A 23,759-nucleotide genomic window follows, 5' to 3' on the forward strand; every position below is an offset into this window, starting at 1 on the left:
GCTAATAAAAGATAAAAAAAATTGGTGGAGGGAGCTTGGGATTTTTCCCATGGCATCCCCCTTCTTCATTTAGAGGAGGGATTCTTGTGGGTGGCCTAATCTTGCTTTTAGTTTTTTCTTATCTTTCTAGCTTTTAAATTTCATACTGTGCATGCTTAAAATCAATACATTTCACTCCACATGCAAATTTTTACTAATCTTGTATTTAAATTCCCACGTGCATACACTCTCAAGTTTTGCAAACTATTTTGCTTTGAAGCATCTGCATGAAGCATTAGTTTAATTTGGGGAATTAACACAATTTGCACTTCATCCAGGCATTTTAGTATAGGAAGGCCCCAAGCCTCATTAAAACTTACCTCCAACTTAAGTTGGTTGAATAGCTTTTTAGGGACCCTCTACTTCTATTGACTCCTCATTGTGAGATCCAAACATTTGGGCGATGACGAGGTCTGAGGACTAGAGTTCAATTGTAACTTTGCGTTAACACTAATTAATAAAATAAACCAAGAACTCATTCCATCATATTTGCTTTGTTTGCAAAGTTCTTAAATTTCTAGCTATCTTGATGGTTAAAGTTTCACATGTAAATCTTATTTCAAGAGGCATTTTGGATGCAAGCATTGAAATTCCTTTTAATTTTACAACAAGTTTAATTTTTCTTGTACTTGGAAATTGACTCATCTTTTGGTTTAATTATTGTCATAAATGGTTGATTTCACTTTCAAGTACTATTATTTTGGGTTGTAAACTTAATTACAAGTTGCCATCTTGGTCTAACATTTGAGCTATTTTTGTATCCTTTGAGCAAGATAGTTTCCATGCTTTGATTTATAGACTTATTCATCTTGAAAGCATTTATAATATCTTGTGCAAACAATTTAGTGGTTCACTTTTCAGGGTTATTTTGGCTTTCCATTTGAAAACATTTCACTTCATTTTAAACAAATTACAATTTCATTTCTTAAAGAGCAAATACTTGGAAGGCACTGGTTGTTTATGTATTTCATGCTTATCTTATGATGGTTATTGCTCATATCAATTTTTTTCTTATAAATCTTAAAGAGATAATCTATTTAACTCTAACAATTCTCCTAGAAACTCACATCTTTTTTAACTTAACTTTTCATTAGGGACCACCCCCCTTAGCTAACGGAGAGAGTCAGGATTAGTTTGACAATCCCTTTTCTTAGTCCCCTGCCACCGACCACACCTTGTGCGGTTGAAGGCTTTTCTCATTGACTTGTAGGTAGGTGTAGACGGCAGGGTCAACGGCTTGAAAATTCCTGTTCGTCAATTTGCACTAAGCCCTAGTTGGCCGCTTGGCCTTAAGAGAGCCGAATTAGGCAAGAGAGAGAAAAGGGGAAAATTTATGGATACAATTGACTTGATCACCAACAAATGGATGGCCAATGCCTAATCCTTGGGTGGATGGAGTCTATGGATGTTTAAGGTTAGATAATCTATAGCTCCAATCTTTTTGAGGGATCAAAGGAACTCGGGAGAGCTACAACATGAGTTCACCATGGGGAATACCATTCACATCTTATATAATGAGTAATGCATGCAATAATGATACCTAACTTCTATGCAATTGATTTTTCAACAAATTAGGGAACAATATAAAAACCCTAGATTACCATCATATTCTATACATCAGACATAAAGCAAAAATTTACCAAATACAAGGCTTACTTACAAGATAACATGCATAAATAATCCATCGTTGATCCTAGATAACTTCTCCAAAGACAAAGACATAGCTCCAATACAAAATTCGTTCCATAGATCACATCTCTCCACAAGTAAAGGAGGCTAAAATTCTTTTAAGAGAGGCTTAATTGCCCAAGTGATGATGATGAGAAATACAATAGTCCTTTCTTCTATTTATATGAGGAGGAATAGATCCTAATTAGCCTAAAATCCACTAGGAAAACAAGTAAAATCATAATGATGCATAGGGTTACAAGCCGACCCACTAGCTTGGACAAAAATCAAATGATTTGCCTACATGTGTGAGCCCCAAGGCCTAGAAATGTTAACACCATCCATGTGTTGCACTCCATGTGGCATTCGTTGAGGCTCTAAGGTGCCATGAGTGGTGTAGAAGCCTCTAAAAATTATGATGTGAGCGTTGGTCTTCAAATTGTTGTCAAAATCCCTCTACGGACCCCAAAATCCAGCTTGGTGCACCAAAGGTGGTCTCCAGGGTCTCCAATAGTTCAAAGTGCCCATCTCTGCTCAAATGTTGAGGGCTTTCTAGGTGCTACTAGCCCTCTCATGTCTCAAAAGGTGAGACCATCCTCATCTGGGCTCTGGGGCAGTTGCCATCTCTTAGAGAGTGCTAAGGCCGACCTAGGGCATGTTGGTCTAAGTGCATCATGTTGAAGAATCATCAAATCTAGTACAAGGTGGATGAACATCGTGGGTGTAGAAGGTGTCTAAGGGTAGGTGTGATGTGTTGCTACTGCTCGAAGACCCAAGGCTCTCAATGCTTCACTTGTGGGTGCCAATATACTTCTCAAATGGCTTGGGTATCTGTAGGTAAGGTGCCCAAAGCCTAGGATGTGGAACCACTCAATAATACAACCAATCATTAGGGATAATAATCATTTTTGCATATAAGTGAACCAAGCTTGAATGTAAAGGGCTATTTAATACTTCAAATGACACTTCCCTTTGATAAATAGGGCCTTGAACTCACAATGATGTTTCCTCCCTTGGTAGGAGTGGCTAAAGGACGACCCTATTAGGTGTTTCCATTGCCCAAGGGGAATTAACATTTCTTGGGTCCACCCTTCAATCGATAGGTGTTAGTGAATAATGATGGTACAAAGGGGAGAAAACTCCATGGCCAAGTGCCATGGTCAAAGGGGACCAACATGAAGGGGATCCACATTATGAGTGTATAGATGTGAGGAGGGAGCAATCGTGGATGCATGAGTTACCAACTCGGCCTTTGTTTTTCCATCCCTCTTGTGTGCCTTTTACTATTACTTGATTTTCCTTTGTATTGCGGCTCGTAGCTCAAAGGGTTAGAGTTTGCTTTGAATGATGTATATTATTTGTATCACCCCTTAATGATGAGGTTACTGCTCGTAGCTCAAATGGTTAGAGTTTGCTTTGAATGATGTATAGTAGTTGTATCACCCCTTAATGATGAGGCAACTCCTTGCCTATCAGGTTTGGGACATGAAAGGGTTCATTTTTATGATGTAAAGGAGCAACATGTGTTCAGGAACTGAGTGATGGCCATAATGAGTGAGGTAGAGCTTGTTGCCGCTTAAATCCACACCTAAGGTTAATGTGGAGAAAATCCCTATCTCCACTTGGGGTGGCCTTGGGGGCAAGCTGTGAGTTGGGGTTGTCATCCAATTCCCAACTCCTCTGTCTAGGCTCTCTCCTAGTCGAAGCCAAGGGGGGTAGACCCTAAGGAAAATATAAGGCTTGGTTAGTGCTACACTAAGCAAGTTCTAGGAGATGAATGATAAGTTAGCCAAGAGATACATCAACCATCAAATTGCAAATTTACAATAAACCACTTGAACCATGTAAATACTTCAACAAGTAAATAAGATCATCATGAGCATGAACAAATATATAAAGCAATGATCCTAGTACGAAAGATACTTTGCAAGAAATAAAATGCTTAGACTAGTGCCAAGTAAGTAAACTTGCAAAATGAAATGCTCAAGGAAAGAAATGTTACTTGTAAAGTAAGAACATGCAAATGGAAAAGATAGCAAATAAAATGCTTGAGATACAATTGTACGTGAAAGTAGGATTTGCTCACATCAAATAGACTTGAAAGTAAAATTGCTTCACTGAAATAAGAGACACTTCAAGATAAGAAAGTGAGCTTCAAATGAAAATATTCCAAGTGCAAGAATGTAAATTCTTGAAAGTAAATTTAAGATACTTGCAATTGTAACATTCTACTTGAAAGTAAATGGTGCTTGAAAATGACACTTGATCAACTATGGCATGAGATAACTTCAAGATAGCATAAACATAAGAGACGTTGCAATGATGTAATGTATGATGTAAAGTACTCTTGGTTTATTTTATTAGACCTATTCTATGGTGAAACTTCCTCTCTAGACCTTCACCCTTGTAAGGATAGGGACGGTTACAAGGAGCCTCAAGTGGAGAAGCTTAGCTTCATCAATGAGTATCCACCTAGTCTACCAAGTCAACCCACGTGCAAGCGCTCCAACACAGGACAAGCCGAGCCTGAACTGCCAAGTCACGTGTTTACCTTTCTCCAAGTTGGGTAAATGAATACTGAGGAAGGTGTCCTATTGTCTGTACAACCAACTTATGTTGGTGTTGGGTGCGGGATCCCCCAAGGGAAGTTTTGGGGCTTAGAGCTCAGATTTTGGTCAAAAATTGTAATTCCGATGTAAAGACTCTGCATTTTGTGGGCGTGGAGCGCATAGTTTGTAAAAGAGTCATAGGGTTGTCCGCCCTTAATTTTGTTATTGTAATGTCGGCTATAGAGATATACCCATGGTTCGCGGACCATGGGATTGTATAAATAGAGCGAGGCTCTAAGTAGTTAAGACATCACTATAAGGATGAAGAATTGAGTCATATTTGTGGAGAAAAGTCTAGTTTTGGGTCGTAGAGTAGGAGAAGGCTCTGCAGCTGAGTGCGTGGAGGCCTAATGGTCCGCAACTGAGTGCGCGGACCCCTGTAGCTGAGTGCGCAGGGTGAGTTGAGTTTGTAACAGTTGGAAGTATTAATAAAGAGAAGTTTCCTATCATTTTTGTGTATTTATTTCCTATTTTATGCATCTGTTATCTTGGGTATGAAATTCACTTCTAATACTTATATTATGCGTGAATGTGTATAATTGTATTGATTAAGAAAATGCAAGATAGAATATCTATTTACGCGAAGTTAACTAAGTTCTGTTAAGAAGATTAGTAAGAGACGCGGTGTAGTTTGGGGAATTAGTACGGTTCGCTGCCACAAGCAGTGTGAAACATCTCAACCCTTGGTTAGGACTGCGTGAAAGACGATTGTAACATATCGCGAAGGTATTGAAGGTTGGAACAGTGCGCGAAGCGACTTGCGCGAAGACAGGCATAGTTGGATTAAACCGACATCACAGACATCTCAAGGGTGCGGAAACTTGGTTCCAGCATTCCCCCCATACTGCTTCGGGTGAGACTTCAGTCTGCGCTCCGCGGGTTGATGCCGAAAGGGCCAGTGGTGTAGGGATTTGTTTGGCTAAATAACTCCGAACCTGGGTCAGGCCTCCATAAGCCAACAATTGGAGGTTAATTTTAGGGAAACAAAATGATCAATTGCAATTACTTAAGATGTGAAGAATGCTTGAGGAAAAATTGCAGATGAAATGAAACAAATTGTAGTGAGCTATGTAAGCAATCTAAATCAAATGAGCAAGTAATTGGAACTTAGATGCTATTGCGTGTAAATGAAACTAAACTAACATGTAAGAAGACACCTGTGTGGAAATGAGATCAAATTGTTGAGAACATTAACATGTGAATGATCAAGTGAAACTTAGCATGTAATGATAGTCAAAAGAGATAAAACATAAAATGACCAACTAGCTCAATATCAAATGCGCATTAGTGAATGGAGGGATAACAGGCAATTAGATCATGAACATTAGCATGAAATAAAAAGGAAATGTAAGTTAATCTACTTGCAAGAAATGGAAAGAAATGAAAGAGGAAATTCACCAACAAGTCACTCAAGATCTCCTTCCCTCGAAATAGTGAAGGATGGGATGCCGAGGGGAGGATCCCCAAGCTCGCAAGGAAAGATAATTCTTTATTATTAGTGACATGAGTTCCCTCTTATAGAGATGAGGGATTATCTTGGGAAGAGTTTACAATATTCTTGAAACGAAAAACTACTCTTTTCCCAAGAGTTACAGAGTGATCAAGAAATCTTTTGAGAAATGTTACAAGAAAACTCTCCTTGAGAGAGATTTGAAAACCTTGAATGAAAGAATAAATGTAGAAGTTACAACATCCTCATAGCTTGTGACGCTTTGGAATAGGAAAGTGAGTAGCAAGAAGAGGGTATTAGTCTTGAAAGGTTCGAATGTGAGGAGGACTTCCAAGGTATGCACTTTATCTCTCTCCTTCTTCAATTCGAATCTATTGCCAAAACACCTATAGGACAGCGTAAAGACCTGTTAGCATGCAAGAAGCAAAGCTGAAATATGCAAGAGAAAAACTTGATTTGCATGTGGTGGAAAACTTATGGATTAGATGCTAATTCAAATACACTTATAATACAACTTCCTCCACTAAACCAACTCGCATGAGTTGATTTAATGGATGAAAGTTGGGACTAAGCCCAACACTTTAGCATTCTATGCTTGATAAAACAATATTTGTGTAAAAGAGGGAAACAATTTGATTTTAATGAGATGAAGGAGCGAGTAGGGTTTATGGAAACCCCCTTTCAATATCTTTTGATGTCTTTGGAAAGTCCTTGGCTTGAATGACTTATGAGTTCCTTGAGATCGATGGAGATGGCTAGTCCAACCAAAGACGTCCCCAATATCCAAAGGCAATAGGCAACCTGCTGAAGCACAACCAAAACTTGCAAAAGCCAAACATTAATGCAAATGGAAACTTGCCATATGATGGCAAAGTTGGATTTGTTGTTCAACCAAGAACAAACAAATCAAAACTATTGCTCAGGATATGCGCAAGCTTAAGGGAGACTACAAGAAATCGCAATCTTCCTTCCCTAGATAGAAATGCCCTCACGCTATACGCAAAATGAATAGCTATGCAAGAGAAATTCAATGAAATACAATCATAATATCAAAAGAAACTCAATGATACATGTTACCTGAAGCTCAAAGCATAACTACATAAGATCAATGTGTGACCACCAAGACTTTCTTTATTGTTTTAATAAAATTTTGGGTAGAGTAACAACAGGCATCTAGCTTCCAACCATGATTATGGTAGAGCCTAATGTGTCTCTTTATAGAAATTTGGGAGAAGATCCCGATGAGAGAGAGCACCTCCAAGTGGCCAAAGGTGATAATCCCAAAGCAAGAGGTGGATCCACATGTGGCAAGTTGACTTCCCTTCAAGATCTGTGCAATTCCTCAAGGAGATATTCGTTGGAGCAAGTGTAGCCATGTGTGAAGTGAGGTGGGAGTGGTAGGAGACACGCTGCTCCATCACCTCAAGTCAAAATCCTTCAAATCCTCCATCAAATCGAGTTATCCTCAATCAAATCGAGTTATCCCTCAAAAAGTTCGAGTTTGTCTGGGTGCTGCGTGGGCCTTTAGGAGCTTGATTTCCTCTAGGAGATATTCCCTTGGGCCAATGTGGATGCCATCACATCCAATCACCTTTACTTAACTCTTGTTGATTTTCCATGTCCTTTTTTGGCATCTTTGACTTGGAGAGAATTTATTATTTTCTCTCATTATTTATTTTTTGGCTAATTGATTTACACATTTACTACTAAAATTAGGAAAAATGAGTTTTGAGGGGTTAGAAATGATTTTTTGACCCCCAAAAGTGTGCCATAGAAGAATGTTGAGGTGGAGAGGATGAATTGGAGTACTCATACACCGTCAACATCTTCTGGCATCACTTATTTACATTTTACATAAAAATTAATTCGAAAATCCCATCTTGCAAGAAATTTTTAATTATTAAAAAATCATATCTAGACTTAGTTAAATTTTGCAAAACTTTATAGATGACCTAGCATGGTAATATGCATCGACCATAGATACTATGATGGACCCAAGGCTCGATCTTCAAGCCATCACCCCAGCTTTGGGGGTATCTGTGAGTAAAAAAACTCAGCTAGTTATTCGTCGCTGAGAAGCGAGAATAATTAGGTAAGTGAAAAAAACACTCCAGGGTGTACTCACTTGCTGATCAAGTCCCAAGTCTCTTAGGCCTGGTACATAACTTTATTCACCATGCTAACAACATTTTTACAATTCCCCGTAGGGTTGCAAAATTTGAAAACAGACTGTAGAGAGAGGAGAGAATGGGGCTCGAATGCCTTACTGATTTCTGTATTCTGAATTTTTTTTGATGTATACTTTGTCTTGGGCTATGGATATAATATCTGCTAAGTGCTACTCAGCGGTCAATAGAGCTCATGTTAGGCTTTTACCCACATGCTAATGTGTATGTCCCAACCATCTTTTGCATTTTGATATTCTTTTGTTTTGTTTGTAGCCATTATATGCTCTTTCCTTTGCTTTTAGCTGCATCAACTTCCTAAGGCAAAGTTCAGGGCCCTACCCATGTATGTGGATGTATTGGTGCCAAATCTTAGAGAAAGAATGGCTAGTTGAACCCAAAGAATGGAGGTGGAATATCCGCTTGTTATGTAAGATAGAAAGTGGTATATATGGAATATGGATAGATGGAACATGCTATCTTAATCAAGGCTTCCTGAGTAGTGCCCCTTCTATACCCATTGGGCCATTATGGGAGGTCCCACTACACTAGGATCGAAGATTAACCCCTCATTTAGGGTGAGTGAACAAGATCACGGTCAAAACCTTTCTTTATTCTAGGTCACCTTATAATCCATATCAAAAGCCCAAAGTACCTTTTGATTGGAAGCCCACCTTTGTGCAAGTGTTCTTGTTGGATGGGTGAGAAAGTATACGATTGATGCAGGTTGCAGAGATGAAATGGCATGTCATCAACTAGTGGTGGTTGTCAGGGGTTGCTGGATAGCCGATTGGATGCTAAGTAAATTTTCTTCTATAGGTCACCCACTTTGGTTTTTAACATGGACATTAACAACATTATCTTATCTTATTAGAGTTGTTTTATTGTATACCCTATAAAAGCTTAGATGTGAGGTTGTCTTTAGTGGATCTTTGTTGTCTATTTTGTTAGAGTATAAGGCTTCAATAATTCAATGAAATAAAGTATAAATGACTCTCATGAATAGTTACTAAGGATTAATAGATGTCATTGGTAGGGTTGCTATTGTGAGGTAGTTAGATTAGGTAGTTTGGTTATACAACATATAAAGGAGATCAAAGTACGACAATTTATGAATCTAATGTTATAATCTAAGTTGCATGAAATGTGGGACCCCCCCCGTACTAGCCACACTTTGTTACGGAACCCCAAAATGAGGTTGACACACTTGAAACGTGTTTCAACTGGCCTGAAATGTGTTTCAACCAGCTTGAAACGCGTTTCACTTTTTTGAAATGTGTTTCAACTGGGCTGAAACATTTTTCAAGCACCAAACCCTGCGTTTCAACATCGTACATTGTGTTCCAGTGTCCATATGACATGTGCGGGGCAGTAGAACATGCTTTTGTGGCGTGTGTGGGTCAAAGTTCGAACACAAATTATTAAAGAAACTATAATTTATGAGTGGGGCAGCCTAATATTCAATCCTAGGACCCTACTAATGCTATGTAATTAATGGTTATGTTAAGAATATGCTATTGAATTAATGGTAATGTTAAATTCTTAAAGTTACGAAATTTTTGTACATCATAATTAATTGACTCAGGATGTGAAGCGAACAAAGTTCCTTATATAGATTAATTACTTCAGAAAACTTGGAATGTCAAGATATCCATGAGGATACAAATATTATATTAAATAAGTGAATAAGAATGATAATGCATTACAATGAGAACAAGAGGCTTGCTTATATACCAAGCAAGTGTCTCTTCACGAAGAGTCATGTCTCATTTAGACATGCCTCTTCAACCTAATTACTACTTAACTAATTATTATTTATGATTATTATCATTTACATTATATTTATATTATTTATATATATTTTATTCGTTACATTGCCTCCTTCCTCAAAGAGCTTTGTCCTCAAAGCTTGTCGATGAAAAAGGCTTGATCTATTTTTTAGCTTCGAAAGTCTTTCTGTCTCGGAATAGTCATCTTCATTGATACAAGCTGATATGATCTTCTTAGTGACAAACAAAATTGTCGCACTGAGAAGGGATCAGACCGTCCCAGGTTAATCTTCTATATAGTACTCTGATCATTCGAATTTTGTAACGACTTGTTAGCATAAGACTGGATTGAGATTACATCACTATTATTCGGAACATCAGTTTGTTTTTTCGGTTATGACTGGTTCAAATATGTAGCATGGTTGATTCGTCTGTTCTCATGATTCGGATGCCGATATGGAACTTTTTTGGTTTGATTTCTCCTTACTGGGCATGTGCCAATTTTTATATTTTCTGCTGGCAAAGATGTTGTTGAGATGGTTATGGAACATTCACTTGGGATGTTCATTGTCTGAACTGCAACATCTACATGTGTCGTTTCTTTAACTGACTTCTCTTCTTGAGTTGTCATATTCACTCGATCGGTATTTCTTGTTTTGTCATCAACTTGAATTCCTACATTTGATGCTTCTTTCTCGATAAGTTTTTGTACCTTGTTTTCTAATGACCTCTTATCCTTCTTAAGTTTCTTAATTTGCGATAGTAATTTTTCGCTATGGTTTTTAAATCAAGAAACTTCTTCATTTTTGTCAACATTAATTTTGTCAATTTCTTTTTGCATATTTTGTAATACCTTTTTACCTTCTTGAGACATTACTTTTGAAATATCTGAGATATCTCCTGGTGTTACTGAATTTGGTTTTAGTGTAAAATCTTGGAGCGTTATTTTCTTCTTCTTGTAAGAAAATGTTAAAAACTTCTTCTTTGTATTTAGAATAAAGGAACCTAGAGTTTCCATCCAAGGTAAACCCAAAATAATGTCACCTTGATTGTTCCATAGGGTCTGAACTGAGGATTGTGATACAAATGTATAATATTCAATGTTTAACTGTAAATTGGCTATGTCATATATTTTATTGCGAAAAAGGTCTAATTCTAATTTTTCAATTATATCTGACTCTGGAATCACTAGTTGGTTTGCGATTTTAGGTGTTATATAATTTGCATCTTCTGCTGGAGAAATAGAAATAATAACATCTTTTCCTACGAGAGTTCCTTTAATGTTAAATAACGCTTTATCGTCTCTGGGTACGGTTTCTTGGAATCTTATGGCCTTCATTTTTGTATTAGACTCCATTTTTTTGCTTCTTGAATATTAAATATTTTTTAAATTTCTCTCTTTTTTTTATATATTTTCCAAATATTCTCCTTCAATGTGGATTGTTAAAACTTGAATACCCTTTTATTTAAAAAAATACTCCTTTATATTGTTGCCCTCTATATATGTATGTATTTCTTTATATTAAAATTTAAGACCCTTTTCAAAATAACTTTATTATCTTATAATAATAATAGTTTCACTTCTTTTTTTTTTAATAATAAATTGGTCCCTTTTTTTTATATACTTAATTACTTCCTTGATAAATTTTTAATGTCACCCCGCTTAATAAATATAAAGGTCACGTCTTTTCATATGACATGGTCACGATGTTAAAATACCATGGGCTATTACCATGGGTTGTTTTTAAAACCTTTGTTAAAATGTTCTCCACGTAAAAAGTAAATTGTTGTTTTTTTACTTTTTAAAATACCATGGGTTGTTTTTAAAACCTCCGTTAAAATGATCTCCATGTAAAAAGTAAAGCGTATTCCTTTTGTTTTTTTGTTTTTTTTTTTTTTTTTTTTAACTTTTTAAAATACCATGGGCAATTACCATGGGTTGTTTTTAAAACCACGGGCTTCTCCACGTAAAAAGTTTTAAATATACTTGGTATGAGATTTTTTATCTGTTTTGTTTTTTCTTTTACTTTTTTTTCTTCTTCTTTTTTTTAATTTATTTACTTATATATATATATATTTTGGGTGAATTGTTTTTTTTTTGCCAAAGGCCTAGAAAAATGGAGAAAAGGAGAAACTTCCAAATATTTAGCGAAAAGCTTGAACTGCAACAACAATAAATTTGACGAAGAGTCGATAGCCAAAGACTTGGATCGGAGAATGAGCTCTATGCACTGGTTAAGCAACTTAGAGGACCAACCTGCTCTGATACCAAATGAAGCGAACAAAGTTCCTTTTATAGATTAATTACTCCAGAAAACTTGGAATGTCAAGATATCCATGAGGATACAAATATTATATTAAATAAGTGAATCAGAATGATAATGAATTACAATGAGAACGAGAGGCTTGCTTATATACCAAGCGTCTTTTCATGAAGAGTCATGTCTCATTTAGACATGCCTCTTCAACCTAATTACTACTTAACTAATTATTATTTATGATTATTATCATTTACATTATATTTATATTATTTATATATATTTTATTCGTTATAGGATGTTTGAGAGTGGTTCCAACCTCAGTGGATTTCATATGGAGAGAGTAGAATTTTAGATCCCACTCCAAATCCAATAGACTTAACAGTTTTTAGGATTTTAGGATTGAGGGGATTGCAACATTTCCATTGGATTTCGTCGTGTGCGAGGGTATGGAACTAGCATTTAATCAAGAGTGCCAAGCCCTTTACGTACCTTAATATTAGTGGCATTGATTATTGAATTCCTCTCTCATGACCCCAGTAAAAGTGTACCCATCATTCAAACAAAATCTGGATTTGACATGTTAAGCTTTCATTTATCTTATTTTAGTGCTTAAAGGGTGATATTGATGATGAGGATCCCAATATAGGCAATGATTTCAATGATATGTTGGTATTTGTTTTAGCATGATTTTCTTGGGCCTTGGCACTTGCTCATTTATTCATGAAACTGTATCTGTAATTTAAATTATAATGTTAAAACTTAAATGCTTTCTTTCAAAGTTTCAGTATATATATATATATATATATATATATATATATATATATCACATTGCTTCGTTTCCTGATTTTTTGGGGGGTCATGTTTCCAGCACATTCCCGTTTCAGATATGCATTTCTGTTTCCCTGTACCATGCAACTTAGGCTATAATGTTGTGAATATCATTTTCTGCTGCAAGTCCATATTTACTATTTTTTTTTTCCTCTAGATAAGATAGGTTTGTTGATGGATGACAAAGAGTAGGGCAGAAAACAGGAACTCTATTTAGAAGAGATGTGAGAGGCTGAGAGCCCAGGGCTTAGTCCTAACGAAAGTGCTTTCTACTGTCGTTGATTTAAGTTTGTATATTATGTTGTATCAGGAGTTTTCTCACAATATAAGCATCATTTGTCCCCCAAAACAAATCAATCCTCTTGTTATCCTTCAATTACCTTGCACAGTTTACGACTTTAGATTGATATGTAGGTTAATTTTTTAAGATGACATCTGCTATTTTGTGTTTTCCAAGAGAGAATTATTAGAAGTGTCTTATATGGCCTAGATCTTACAAAATTTTCTCAGATCAATGTACTTTACAATTATCTGGCAAGGAAAAAGCACAATAGAGGGTGATGGGAGCAGGACGGTGGATGATAATTTGGGAAGAGTAAATGGCCATAAGGTTGTAGATTTAAAGATTTTTAGCCAGATATAGTGGTGTGATGTCTTATGGTTTGCCTTTCTTAAAGTTCTGTTCTTTTTCAGAAAATTTCAACATTGGCCTGTAAAGTTCAATTTGTTTAATGCGTTATAATTTATATAAAAGACTTTAGAGTGTTGCAGTTTCTCTTAAAATACAGTTGTATATGCGTGTCAAATGTTTAATTTCCCTTTTCATGCTTACCTCTATTATAGATTGAACCTATCTCAACAGAATGGATGGATTCCTTTTCTTTACAGAAAGCTATGTATTGCTGATGCAAGGCCCAGAAAAAATGCTTTAGCCAATGGGGCCATGGGAGGTGGATCCGAATCCTCTTCTAACTACTCACAGTCAGAGGTTAGTTTGTCTCTTAGGAGTTAGAACAGTGGAGTATGATCCTTGTAAGTCAGAGTATTAGCAAGTGATTATGCATTGGAGTTAAGGTTCAACATGGTTACAGATATGTTATATAATTCAGTAATCTATTTCCATTGTTAATGTCTCAAAGGTTGTATTTTTTGGAATCGAGAATATCCATGCCATGAGAGATAGTCTTTCTCGGCTAAGAGACTACTTGGATACACATGGTGCTGCTTCTTCAGATGGTCTATCATCATTCCTGGTTAGCCTTGCTATCCATTCTTTTTTTAAAGCTAAACATTCTTACTACATTTCATTCAGGTTACTCCCATCCATAATTTTTATTATTTGATTTTTTTATTTTTTATTTGATTTGATTTTATTTGATTTTTTATTTTATTTTATTTGATTTTTATTTTTATTTTTATTTTTTTTGTTTTATTTTTATTTCTTTTTACGCAGTCTAATAATGCATTGCATGGGATTGACATTTCTTTTATTTGAATTTGTCCCCACTCTTACTAGTGCTTTCCAATTGGGTGTTGGAGATGAAAGAAACCAGTGTCACTTGGTAACACCACAATGCATGATGATTCTATACTAATCATTCTTATACAGTATGCTTGGAAACTAACTCCAAAGATGGAGTATTTTAGTATCTCTTGAGTGAACCTCTTTATTTACTAGAAATGCCTTGAGTGGTATTGGATAGTAATTTCTTTTAGGCTATTGGAGAATGAACGATACCAATGACACTTGATGCGACATAATCAAAGGGACTTGACATGTTCGGCAAGCTGATTTGGTTTGACTGATGTTAATGGGATAGTTTATCCTTTATCCTTCATCAATAATACTAGTTCCTATTGAACAGGTTGTATTAGTTTTTATAAATTTGAGCTAATTATATGGGGTCTTATTGAACTTGTAAAAATTATTCTACTAACATATTTTGTGTGATGTCATCTCTCATGTAAACATGAGCAATTTGTGATGGCATACATTGAATTTTTATGAAATGCACATGAATACATTAAATTATGGTTTGTATTGCTTGTCTTATTATAATTTTTAGGTTTAGGTGGATCATTAATGTCAAATGGGTTGAAATATCAAGCTTTGTCGTTTTGTTTCTCCTTTTCATTATGCTGGTTCCATTGCAAAACTTATAACTCCTATGATCCTTTGTTCTATTCAAATGTTGCATACTTATTTATTAGGAAATGGTTTGTGTTATGCCTGAAGCTGAGGGTTTTTGTGAAACCCATGGCACCAGAAGTTTGTGTGGATCTGGAAGTGGGTAGGAGTGTGACACTTGGCCAAGTTTTACGAATGGGGTATAACTCATCTGTACCCACATGCATGCTGTTTTAGAACTATCCTTGTTTTATGTTAATTTGTCATGCAACTTTAGAGATGTTCTGCACTACGTAGAACTATGTTTTAATCACATTCTCTTATGGCTCAAGAGTATATTTTCCATTTTAAATCAACTTCCCTTTATTTATATGAGGGCAACCAAGTCAATTTAGGAGTGAAATTGACTAAAAACCCTAAAACCAATAAAATATGTGACTGCAAGTTAAGTAGGTCACAAGGCGACCTAAAAGATAGCTATTTCAATGATAAAACATAATAATAAGCCTCTTTTTGACCCACACATGTGAGTAAAAAGGTCTCCAAGGGTGCCATCATCCTCCAAAAGTGCATATCTCCATCAAAATGTGCCATGGATGGGTCAAAGAGTGTCCTTCACTCAAGAGTCAAAAGGTCTTCTCATCATCAACAAGGTGTCCAATTATCAAGAAAAACCCTCCTCAAGCCTTTTGAGAAATCTAGGGGAAGCTTAATTAGGTGATTTCTCGTACTTTGATAATTGCTTGTGATGACTTTTTACTTAACTTGATCAACTTCTTCTTTCACTTAATTATTATTAGTGTTTTCTATCATAAACAAATACCAAAAAATGAAGATCAATGAGACAAGGAGACACAAAATGTAGGCTATCAGCCAGTGCCAAAATCTCTCCTCTTGAGAGGAAAACCCACAAGAACTCTTCTCTTCTTGTAGAACTTCAAATGACGAATTCCAAGACATAAGACCCTAGTGAAAGACCCCTCCAAGACTAAGTCAACCTCCTTCTTGAAGAACTTCCTTCTCTAAAAGTCAACCCAAGTCAAACTTGTCTTGAAGCAATGGCACCTTTTCCTTTGACCAAGATTTTGGACCTGCAACTTCTGTCTGTGATTTTCGGCCTTCCAGTACTTACTGCAACTTCGAATGTGTGGAAGTTTAGGGTAGAATCATAATAGCTCTTCTTTTCGCTTGGATAGGATCTTCCTCCTTGGGAACCTGACTTGCAAAGTGAGTCTTCTTGACACCAAAAGTGACTTCTTAATGGTTCTGCAATTCGGTCTTCCTGCAGTAGATGAATGCCTTAATTTACCTCACACGTGTGAGAGATTTCAGCTCGAAACAAGTCCCAAAAACTTCAATTTATATCTTTCTTTAGTTCTTGTTATCTTTGGTCCTTCTAGTGTGAAAATTCTACCACTGCAACAATTGATTTATTTTACCTACTTATTTTCCAATAAGCTATTTATGAAAAACCCTTCAGTAAACATTAAAATAAATTCCGCTGTAGATATCACACCATAATACAGAAACAAACATATGCACAAAAATCAACATAGATATTTTGGACAAATGTCCTTGGAAAAACCCATTGCGGGAAAATCGATGCAGCATAGGAGGATTTTATTATTAAGTAATTCTTCAGTACAACTGGGTGCCAAACTGGCTTACCCAACACAAGACAAATTCTCCAGCACTTCTCCCAACCTCAGTGTTAGGCTTATTGGCCTCTACGCAGTTCCTAGACCTACTGTGTCAGCTCCTGCCTCTCTGCGTCAACACTGGGCCTCTCTACGTCACCCACGCAGGCCTTCTAGTGACTGCGCAGTTTGCTTCCTCTGTGTTTGCCTCTCCAACCTTTGCGCTAGTCTTTTGGTGCTGATCTCGACTCTCTGTTCCATACCCGCTGCCTCCTGCTGCTCCCAAGACCACTACTTCGAATTTCTCAGCTAACCCCGCTCCAAAAATCGAACTAACTGGTCTCCCTCAGTATGTTCTCCAACTGACCCTCAGTCCTCTTCTTATACTTTTCCTATTGATCCTTCAAAGACCGAGATTAAATCTCTAATCAACAGCTAAGATTAGATTTGGCTTGATCCATGACTTTTGGAACCTTCTAACCCAGTTTTATATTAATACCCATTAATATTTTATTTTTCCTAAGTTTAGACTTAGGAACTCCATTAAAAATATTAATTATTTTAATATCTTTCAAACCGGTTAGAATCTGCCCAAACCATTTGTGGGCCTTGGAGATCTCATGTGCTTTAGCCTCTCCACTAATTTTCATGGCTAGAGCACATCCGATGCTACCCCAAATCAACATCTAGGTCTCATTCTTGCTCTTGATCGAACTTCTTGATGTCTGATCCTTGTCCCCGAAATGAGGTCGATGCATTCCTTATATATAGCCTTCTCTTCATGGTCGAATAGTCCAACATGAGGTCGACTTATGATTGCTTGTAGGCCGAATTGATAAAGGCAGGTTGACTTGTCTTGTAGGGTCTATATAACACAAAATAATTTTTCTTGGACATGTTACATGATGCCCATGGGGGTCTTCTATATTTCAATGGCTTCTTTGACCTCTTTGACTCAATAACAATACCTAAAGTCACTCAATGTGTGCTTGACCTAAATAAAATAACCTTGAGCATGAAACCCATGCATCAAGAATGACAATAATAAAATTCTTTTTCTTCTTTACATCAAATACATAAAATCATAGCTTATACCAATGCATCTCATCATAACAACCAACATTGTCACATAGCAAGGCCTTGACTAACAGAGCTATCTCTCCACAAGATCAAAGCACAATGCTGGCAAGACAAATGATTGATAGACACCATCATCATTGTCTCTCAAGGCACATCCCCCACTTGTGTGTTTAAAGGGTATGTCCTTTTTAGGACAATTCCTGTTTTGGAATAACGCATCCTCAAGGAATTTCCTCTTCGACTACTCTTGCTTATTGGATGCCCTACCACATCCTCAAAGAGTATCAAAATCAATCTTAGATGCTTACCCAATCCTCCATTCTTTCTTCATAACATGAAGACAAGAATGATGTGTCTATCTCTCTCTCTCAACTAGGGAGGATATACTCAGTCCTGTAAAAGGAATATACTCAAGCTCACTCTTAACCAGGGACTTGCCCAAGCTCCCTCTCAAAAAGGGACTTGTTTCCAACAACGACTACCTGTTATTTGTGTTGGAAAATGTAACTAGGTTCGGTCTTCATTTAATGTATTTGAGTCATCTTGTAATGTACTTGTCAAAAGAATAAAGAAAGTAATTATTATTATTATTATTATTGTGACTTATTAAAGCATGGGTTTCATGCTTGGGTCACCATATTTTAGGTCAGAGTCCCCATTGAGGACTTCTAGGATTTATTTTGAGTCAAGAGAGTCATTTGACTTTTAAAGAGACCCTTCTTGGGCTTTTGAATCATGTAAAAAGGTTAAGGATTGAGTAAAAAATGAATTATGTTGTCTCCACATCAAGTCGGCCTCAAGGAGGGCTATTCAACCTCACCAAAGGATTGCAAATAGAGCAATTCGAATTCCATTTGAAACACACTCTCTCACAAGCAATTTCAATATCCTTGAAGCCAGAAGAAGTGCGAAGTAGAAGAAGGAAGAGAAGGAAGTGCGAGTTTGGTCTAGGAAAGGGAAAAAGGGAAAATCGAACCTTTGATGCAACTATCTCTCTCTCTCTCTCGTGCCCTAGTTTGGAAGATCGAAGTTTTCTTGTTGATGTTGTAGCCAGTCGCCATATGATGTTGCTACTAATAGAGGTCGAAGTTGCCGGTGCTGGAAGCTGCCACCTCAAGAAGCTATATTGGGCAAAGATCGAAGGTCCTAAGTGAAGATCGAAGTCTCTAAGGCAAGGTTGAAGTTGCTGGGTCGAAGAAAGTGCTGCCACTACTCTTGCTGCTGTTAGGTGAGGAAGGATCATCTATAAGTAAGGAAGAAGGCTGACTTGGTGTGGAAAATAATTTGTGTCAAGGTCAAGAGTATTGGAATATCTCTGGTAAACTATTGAAGGAAGAATTACTGATTGGGTTTTCCCTTAGAGAGGGGTTTTGCCTTGGTTGTGAGCCTACATCTGGGGTCCATTGTTTATGTGCTATTGCTTTGGTAATTGCTTGATGAACTAAAAGAAAGAAGATATTTAAAAAACCTAATAAGAAGTCAAGAACATCACAAGTAATTATCAAGTGTAAGAAAATATTTCTGCCTTTCTAATTTTCTAACATGGTATCTTGAGCTTTGGTGAAGAAAGAAGAAAAAGGCAGTCTCAAGCAGTTGATCAAGGAACCATTCAAAAGGGTTATTTTAGGGAAGAAGTCCACTATATTCAAGGAAGATGTCTAACACAATCAAGGGAGAGAACAAACTTGAAGGTGCCTCAAACTACAAGTCTTGGAAGAAGAGGATTGACCTCACCCTTGAAAAGAACAAGGTACTAGACTTGGTCAGAGGAAAAGTAAAGAAGCCTACAGATTACTCCAGTGATGCTGACAAAGTAAAATTCAGAGAATTAGAATTGGTGGCCATGACTCTAATGGTAGAAGGAATAAAGGACAATCTTGTCCCATTCATAGCCAACATCAATCATGCTCAGGAAATGTATGAAGCCTGTCAAGTGGCAAGCTTGAAGAATGAACTAAGGACCACAAAGATGACTAAAGAAGATACAGTGGCCTCCTCCTTTGTGAAGATAGGAAGAAACATAGATGATCTTTTGGCCATTGATGAAATTGTTGCAGACAAAGAACTCGTGACCACTGCTCTATTAGGATTGCCACCTACTTGGGGTGCATTTGCTGCAGGAATTAACAGCTGGAATGAAGCTCCCACTTTTGAAGAACTATGGATTGCATGCAGTCAAAAAGAATTGAGGATCTCTCTAGTTGCCAATCCTGAATGAGTATCAAATGCCTACACCGCTCAACACAAAGGAAAGAAATCAAAAGGACCAAGGAAGAAAGTAGGCATGTCCAAGGTAGAATGCTATCAATGTTATAAGAAGGGTCACTACAAAAGTGAATATCCCGAGAATCCAAAGAATAAGAAGAGAGATAGAGATCATGCTAACATTGCTGAAGAAGAAGACCCAAAGAAAGTCAAACCCGAAGAATCTAATATAAGGGATTTACACTATTAAGTCCTTTGCCTTTAGTCTTAGATATTCTATTTTGCATTTTTGATGTTTAGAATTTATAGGTTTTAACATGTTTTTGGAAAATACTTTTTCTTTTGTTTTATAAGTTTATAGGTATTCCTCAAGCTTTGGAGGGAGCCCCCAACAACTTCAACGATAAGTATCTCATTTCCTTTCAGATTTTTGGTTTTCATGTACTCATTTAGTTTTGATTATATTAAATACTAATCACCATTCTCGCTCTATTATGTTGATTAGGAAGACGTGCTATATCCTCAAGGAGTATAGAAGAAAGCCACCCAAGATAAGGTTTGTTAAGAAACAAAGGTATGCCTTAAACTACAAAACATTGATTTCTTTAAATGTTTATTCATTTGACAATCTATTACTAACATTGTTGTGTCTAGCTATATTGAATCATATTGATTCTTGTTCTGGGTGATTCATCAATTCATAAATCTACCCCACTCCTATTCTTAACTGATTTTATAGAACCCTATGTTAGGATATTCCGACACATAGGATATAGTTAAGTTCAACTTGGTCTAGTATAGAGTTAGGTTAGAGTTAGGTAAAGTGTGTTTCTTTACCGTTGTACATTTTGTAACTTACAATCCGACGGTCACGATATGTAGTGATCCGACGGTTCACTCTCACCTCGGTATTACCGACACTTGATCCGTGGCTTGACACCCGATCGGTCCATGAGTTCTATTTAAAGCGCATGGAGGGTCATTGTTCGGGTAATCCGTGCATGAGAGAAGCTTATGTAAATTTTCACTCTTTGATTAATAAATTGTCTGTACCCACGTTGGGACAGGCCGTGGACTGTTTCCCTCCTTGCACTCTGAGGGTTTTAACCACGTCAAAAATACTGGTGTATTGATTTGAGATCTGGTTGTGAGCGGTGTCCTCTTGGTATTCTTTCTGAGGAACTTACCCTGTAAATTCCTACATGGTATCGGAGCTATTTGAGGGCCGCGTCCGTTGGTGATCCAAATCTGAAGCCGGTAGAACTGCATGCGGCTGTCGTTTCCTAGATCTGCTGTTTCTGACTGCTTTCGGGCCGAGAGGACTGCTCTGTTGCGTTCGGAGCATCTGTTTCAGTGAGGAACCCCTTTCGTTTCACGCGAAAAGGTTTCCGGTAGCCCTAGCTGCGTCATTTTTCAGATCGGGAGGTATACAGTGTTTTTTTTGCAGTTTACTGTCATTTTCTCTCTGCTTATTTCGGTTTCGGTTTATTTAGCCTTTTTTTTCCGGATCTATACCTTTCATTTCTGCGTATGCTCTTTGCCCTGCGACTCTGTGCGATCTGGGCAAATCAGAAACAGAAAGAAAGGATTTTTCTCATGCGTATGCTCTTTTCCCTGCACCTTAGTGTGATCTCGGAAAATCAGAAACATTGAGAAAAATATTTAGTTTTTCGGCTAAAAGCTAACTTTGAGATTTTTTTTTAAAATTTCTAGTTTTTTTGGCTAAAGCTAACTTCGAGCCGTAAGGTTCGTTTTTCTTTGGATATTCGTGTTGGGTTTTGTGTTTTGTGTTTTGTAGGGGAAAAGAGTCTTCCCAAGGCAAGCACGCAAATCGAGGCCCCCCCCCTCTCTCTCTCTCTCTCTCTCTCTCAAATATTTTGTATAGATCAATTGGTTCAAAGACCTTTTAAGAGAGTAGAGGTCTTGGGTTCAAGTCTCCATTTTGTGGGGGCGGATTTTTTCATTCCCGCACTTTGCCGGCAACGTCAACAATTTTTTTTCAAAAAGCCATAACTTCTTCATCCGGAAGCCTTTTTCAGAGCCGTTTTTTTTAAAACCGCCTATTTTTTCGAGATCTATCCATTGGACCACTTACTTTCAGCATCTTCAGCTTCAGTTGTTTTTCAAAAAATGGAAAGTCCATGCCAAGTCATTCTTGACAGCACTAACTACTTCCAATGGGTAGCCTACATGGGAGATTTACTTAGAAGTAAAGGTCTCTTCAGAATAGCCACAGACCAAGAGAAGAAACCCAAAGATGAAGACAAGGCCGAAAAATGGGAAAATCGACAAGATCAAGCACGTGGTTTGATAGGAATGTCTGTTTCTCCTGATCTTAGATTCCACATTGCAGAAATTGAAACTCCTCATGAAGCATTAGAAAAACTTGCTAAAGTTTTTGGGATTAAAAATGAAATTAGAGCCCATCAACTTGAGAATGAGTTGCTTACTTTGGATCCTAATAATTTTTCTTGCATTGAAGATTTCTTGTCCAAATTCAAGACCCTTAGATATCTCTTGGAAGGTGTTAAAGTTAAGAAAGAAGATGGTAACCTTATTTATTCCATCCTTACTAAGTTGGGACCAGCCTACTCTGTATTTGTTTCCACTTTCCATTCTACCAGGGAAGCTTTCATTTGTCAAGGCAAAGACTACAAGCCCCCTTCCTTTGACTCCTTTTGTGATTCCTTAATAAGAGAACAAGAAAAACTCTTACACCTTGGTCTTCTTAATCTTGGAAACTCTTCCTCGAAAGCGTTAGCCGCCCAGCAGCAACCAAATTCAAAGAATCCTAAGAAGTCTTATCCTCAAAGGAATGGTCCTAAACCAACTCAGCCTCAAGATGAAAGATCATTTCAGCAATATGACAAGACCAATAAAAACAAATGGAAGAAGACTGACAGACATTGTAACTTTTGTAATCGAGATGGCCACTTAGAATCTAAATGCTTTAAGAAGATGGAAGCCTTGGAAGCCGCAATGAAGAAACATAACATCCATCTGGAGCCTACTTCAACTTCAACTTCCGGAACGGCATTTTCTGCATGTCATCGTCAATCATCTCAGTCTGGTTATGCATTAAATGTATCTTCTTCTTCTTCTCATTCTCATGAGTGGCTCATTGATTCTGGAGCCTCTTGTCACATGGCCAAAAACCAAGCCATGTTTTCTTCTTTAAATGATTGTAACACCAAAAATATATATGTTGGTGATGATAGATCTCTTAATGTTGTAGGGACTGGAACTGTTCATCTAGACAATGGTCAGTTCAATGATGTATTATGTGTTCCAAACTTATCCTGCAACCTTCTATCTGTCTATCAGATAACTCATTCAGGTGAAGGTAAAATTGTTGAATTTTCACCTCATGATGTTGTAATCAAGGATCTAAAAGATCCTAAACAGATTCTAGCTACTGGTCTTGCTGATGATTCCAAAAGGTTGTATAAGTTTCACAACTTTGGGTCATCCCATCTTCCCTCAGTATTTGTTGCTCATAATGATGAAGTGAGCAAACTTTGGCATGAGCGGTTTGGTCACTTAAACTATCGCTCCCTTCAGCATCTATGTAAAGAAAACATGGTGACAGGTCTTCCTATGGTATCTTGCAAAGATGGTGTTTGTTCCGGATGTGTACTCGGAAAACATCATCGGGACAGTTTTGACAAACGTGCCTCTTGGCACGCCTCAGCCCCTTTACAGCTTGTGCACAGTGATTTATGTGGTCCTCTTCCTGTTGCTTCATTCTCTGGCTGCAAGTACTTCTTAACTTTCATTGATGATTTCTCCAGACGCACTTGGGTATACTTCTTAAAACTCAAGAGCGAAGTATTTACCATCTTTTTGGCCTTCAAAGCATTCGTTGAAAAACAATCTGGACATCAAATTCTTAAGCTAAGAACTGATAATGGTGGAGAATA

The 23,759-nt window shown here is 37.1% G+C and overlaps 1 protein-coding gene across 1 annotated transcript in view; it reads left to right on the forward strand.

Annotated features, from left to right (window-relative positions):
- MTM1 (Myotubularin-like phosphatases II superfamily) overlaps positions 1–23,759 on the forward strand; it is a 354,976-nt gene that overhangs the window by 158,786 nt on the left and 172,431 nt on the right. The window contains exons 11-12 of the mRNA XM_089383937.1: positions 13,678–13,777; positions 13,929–14,042. Coding sequence (XP_089240063.1) covers positions 13,678–13,777; positions 13,929–14,042 — 214 coding nt within the window. The remainder of the gene's footprint in view (positions 1–13,677; positions 13,778–13,928; positions 14,043–23,759) is intronic.

This window comes from Pinus tabuliformis, chromosome Q (assembly GCF_031772625.1).
Source record: "Pinus tabuliformis cultivar Carrire ecotype Pingquan chromosome Q, CPIR1, whole genome shotgun sequence".
NCBI classification, from domain to species: domain Eukaryota; kingdom Viridiplantae; phylum Streptophyta; class Pinopsida; order Pinales; family Pinaceae; genus Pinus; species Pinus tabuliformis.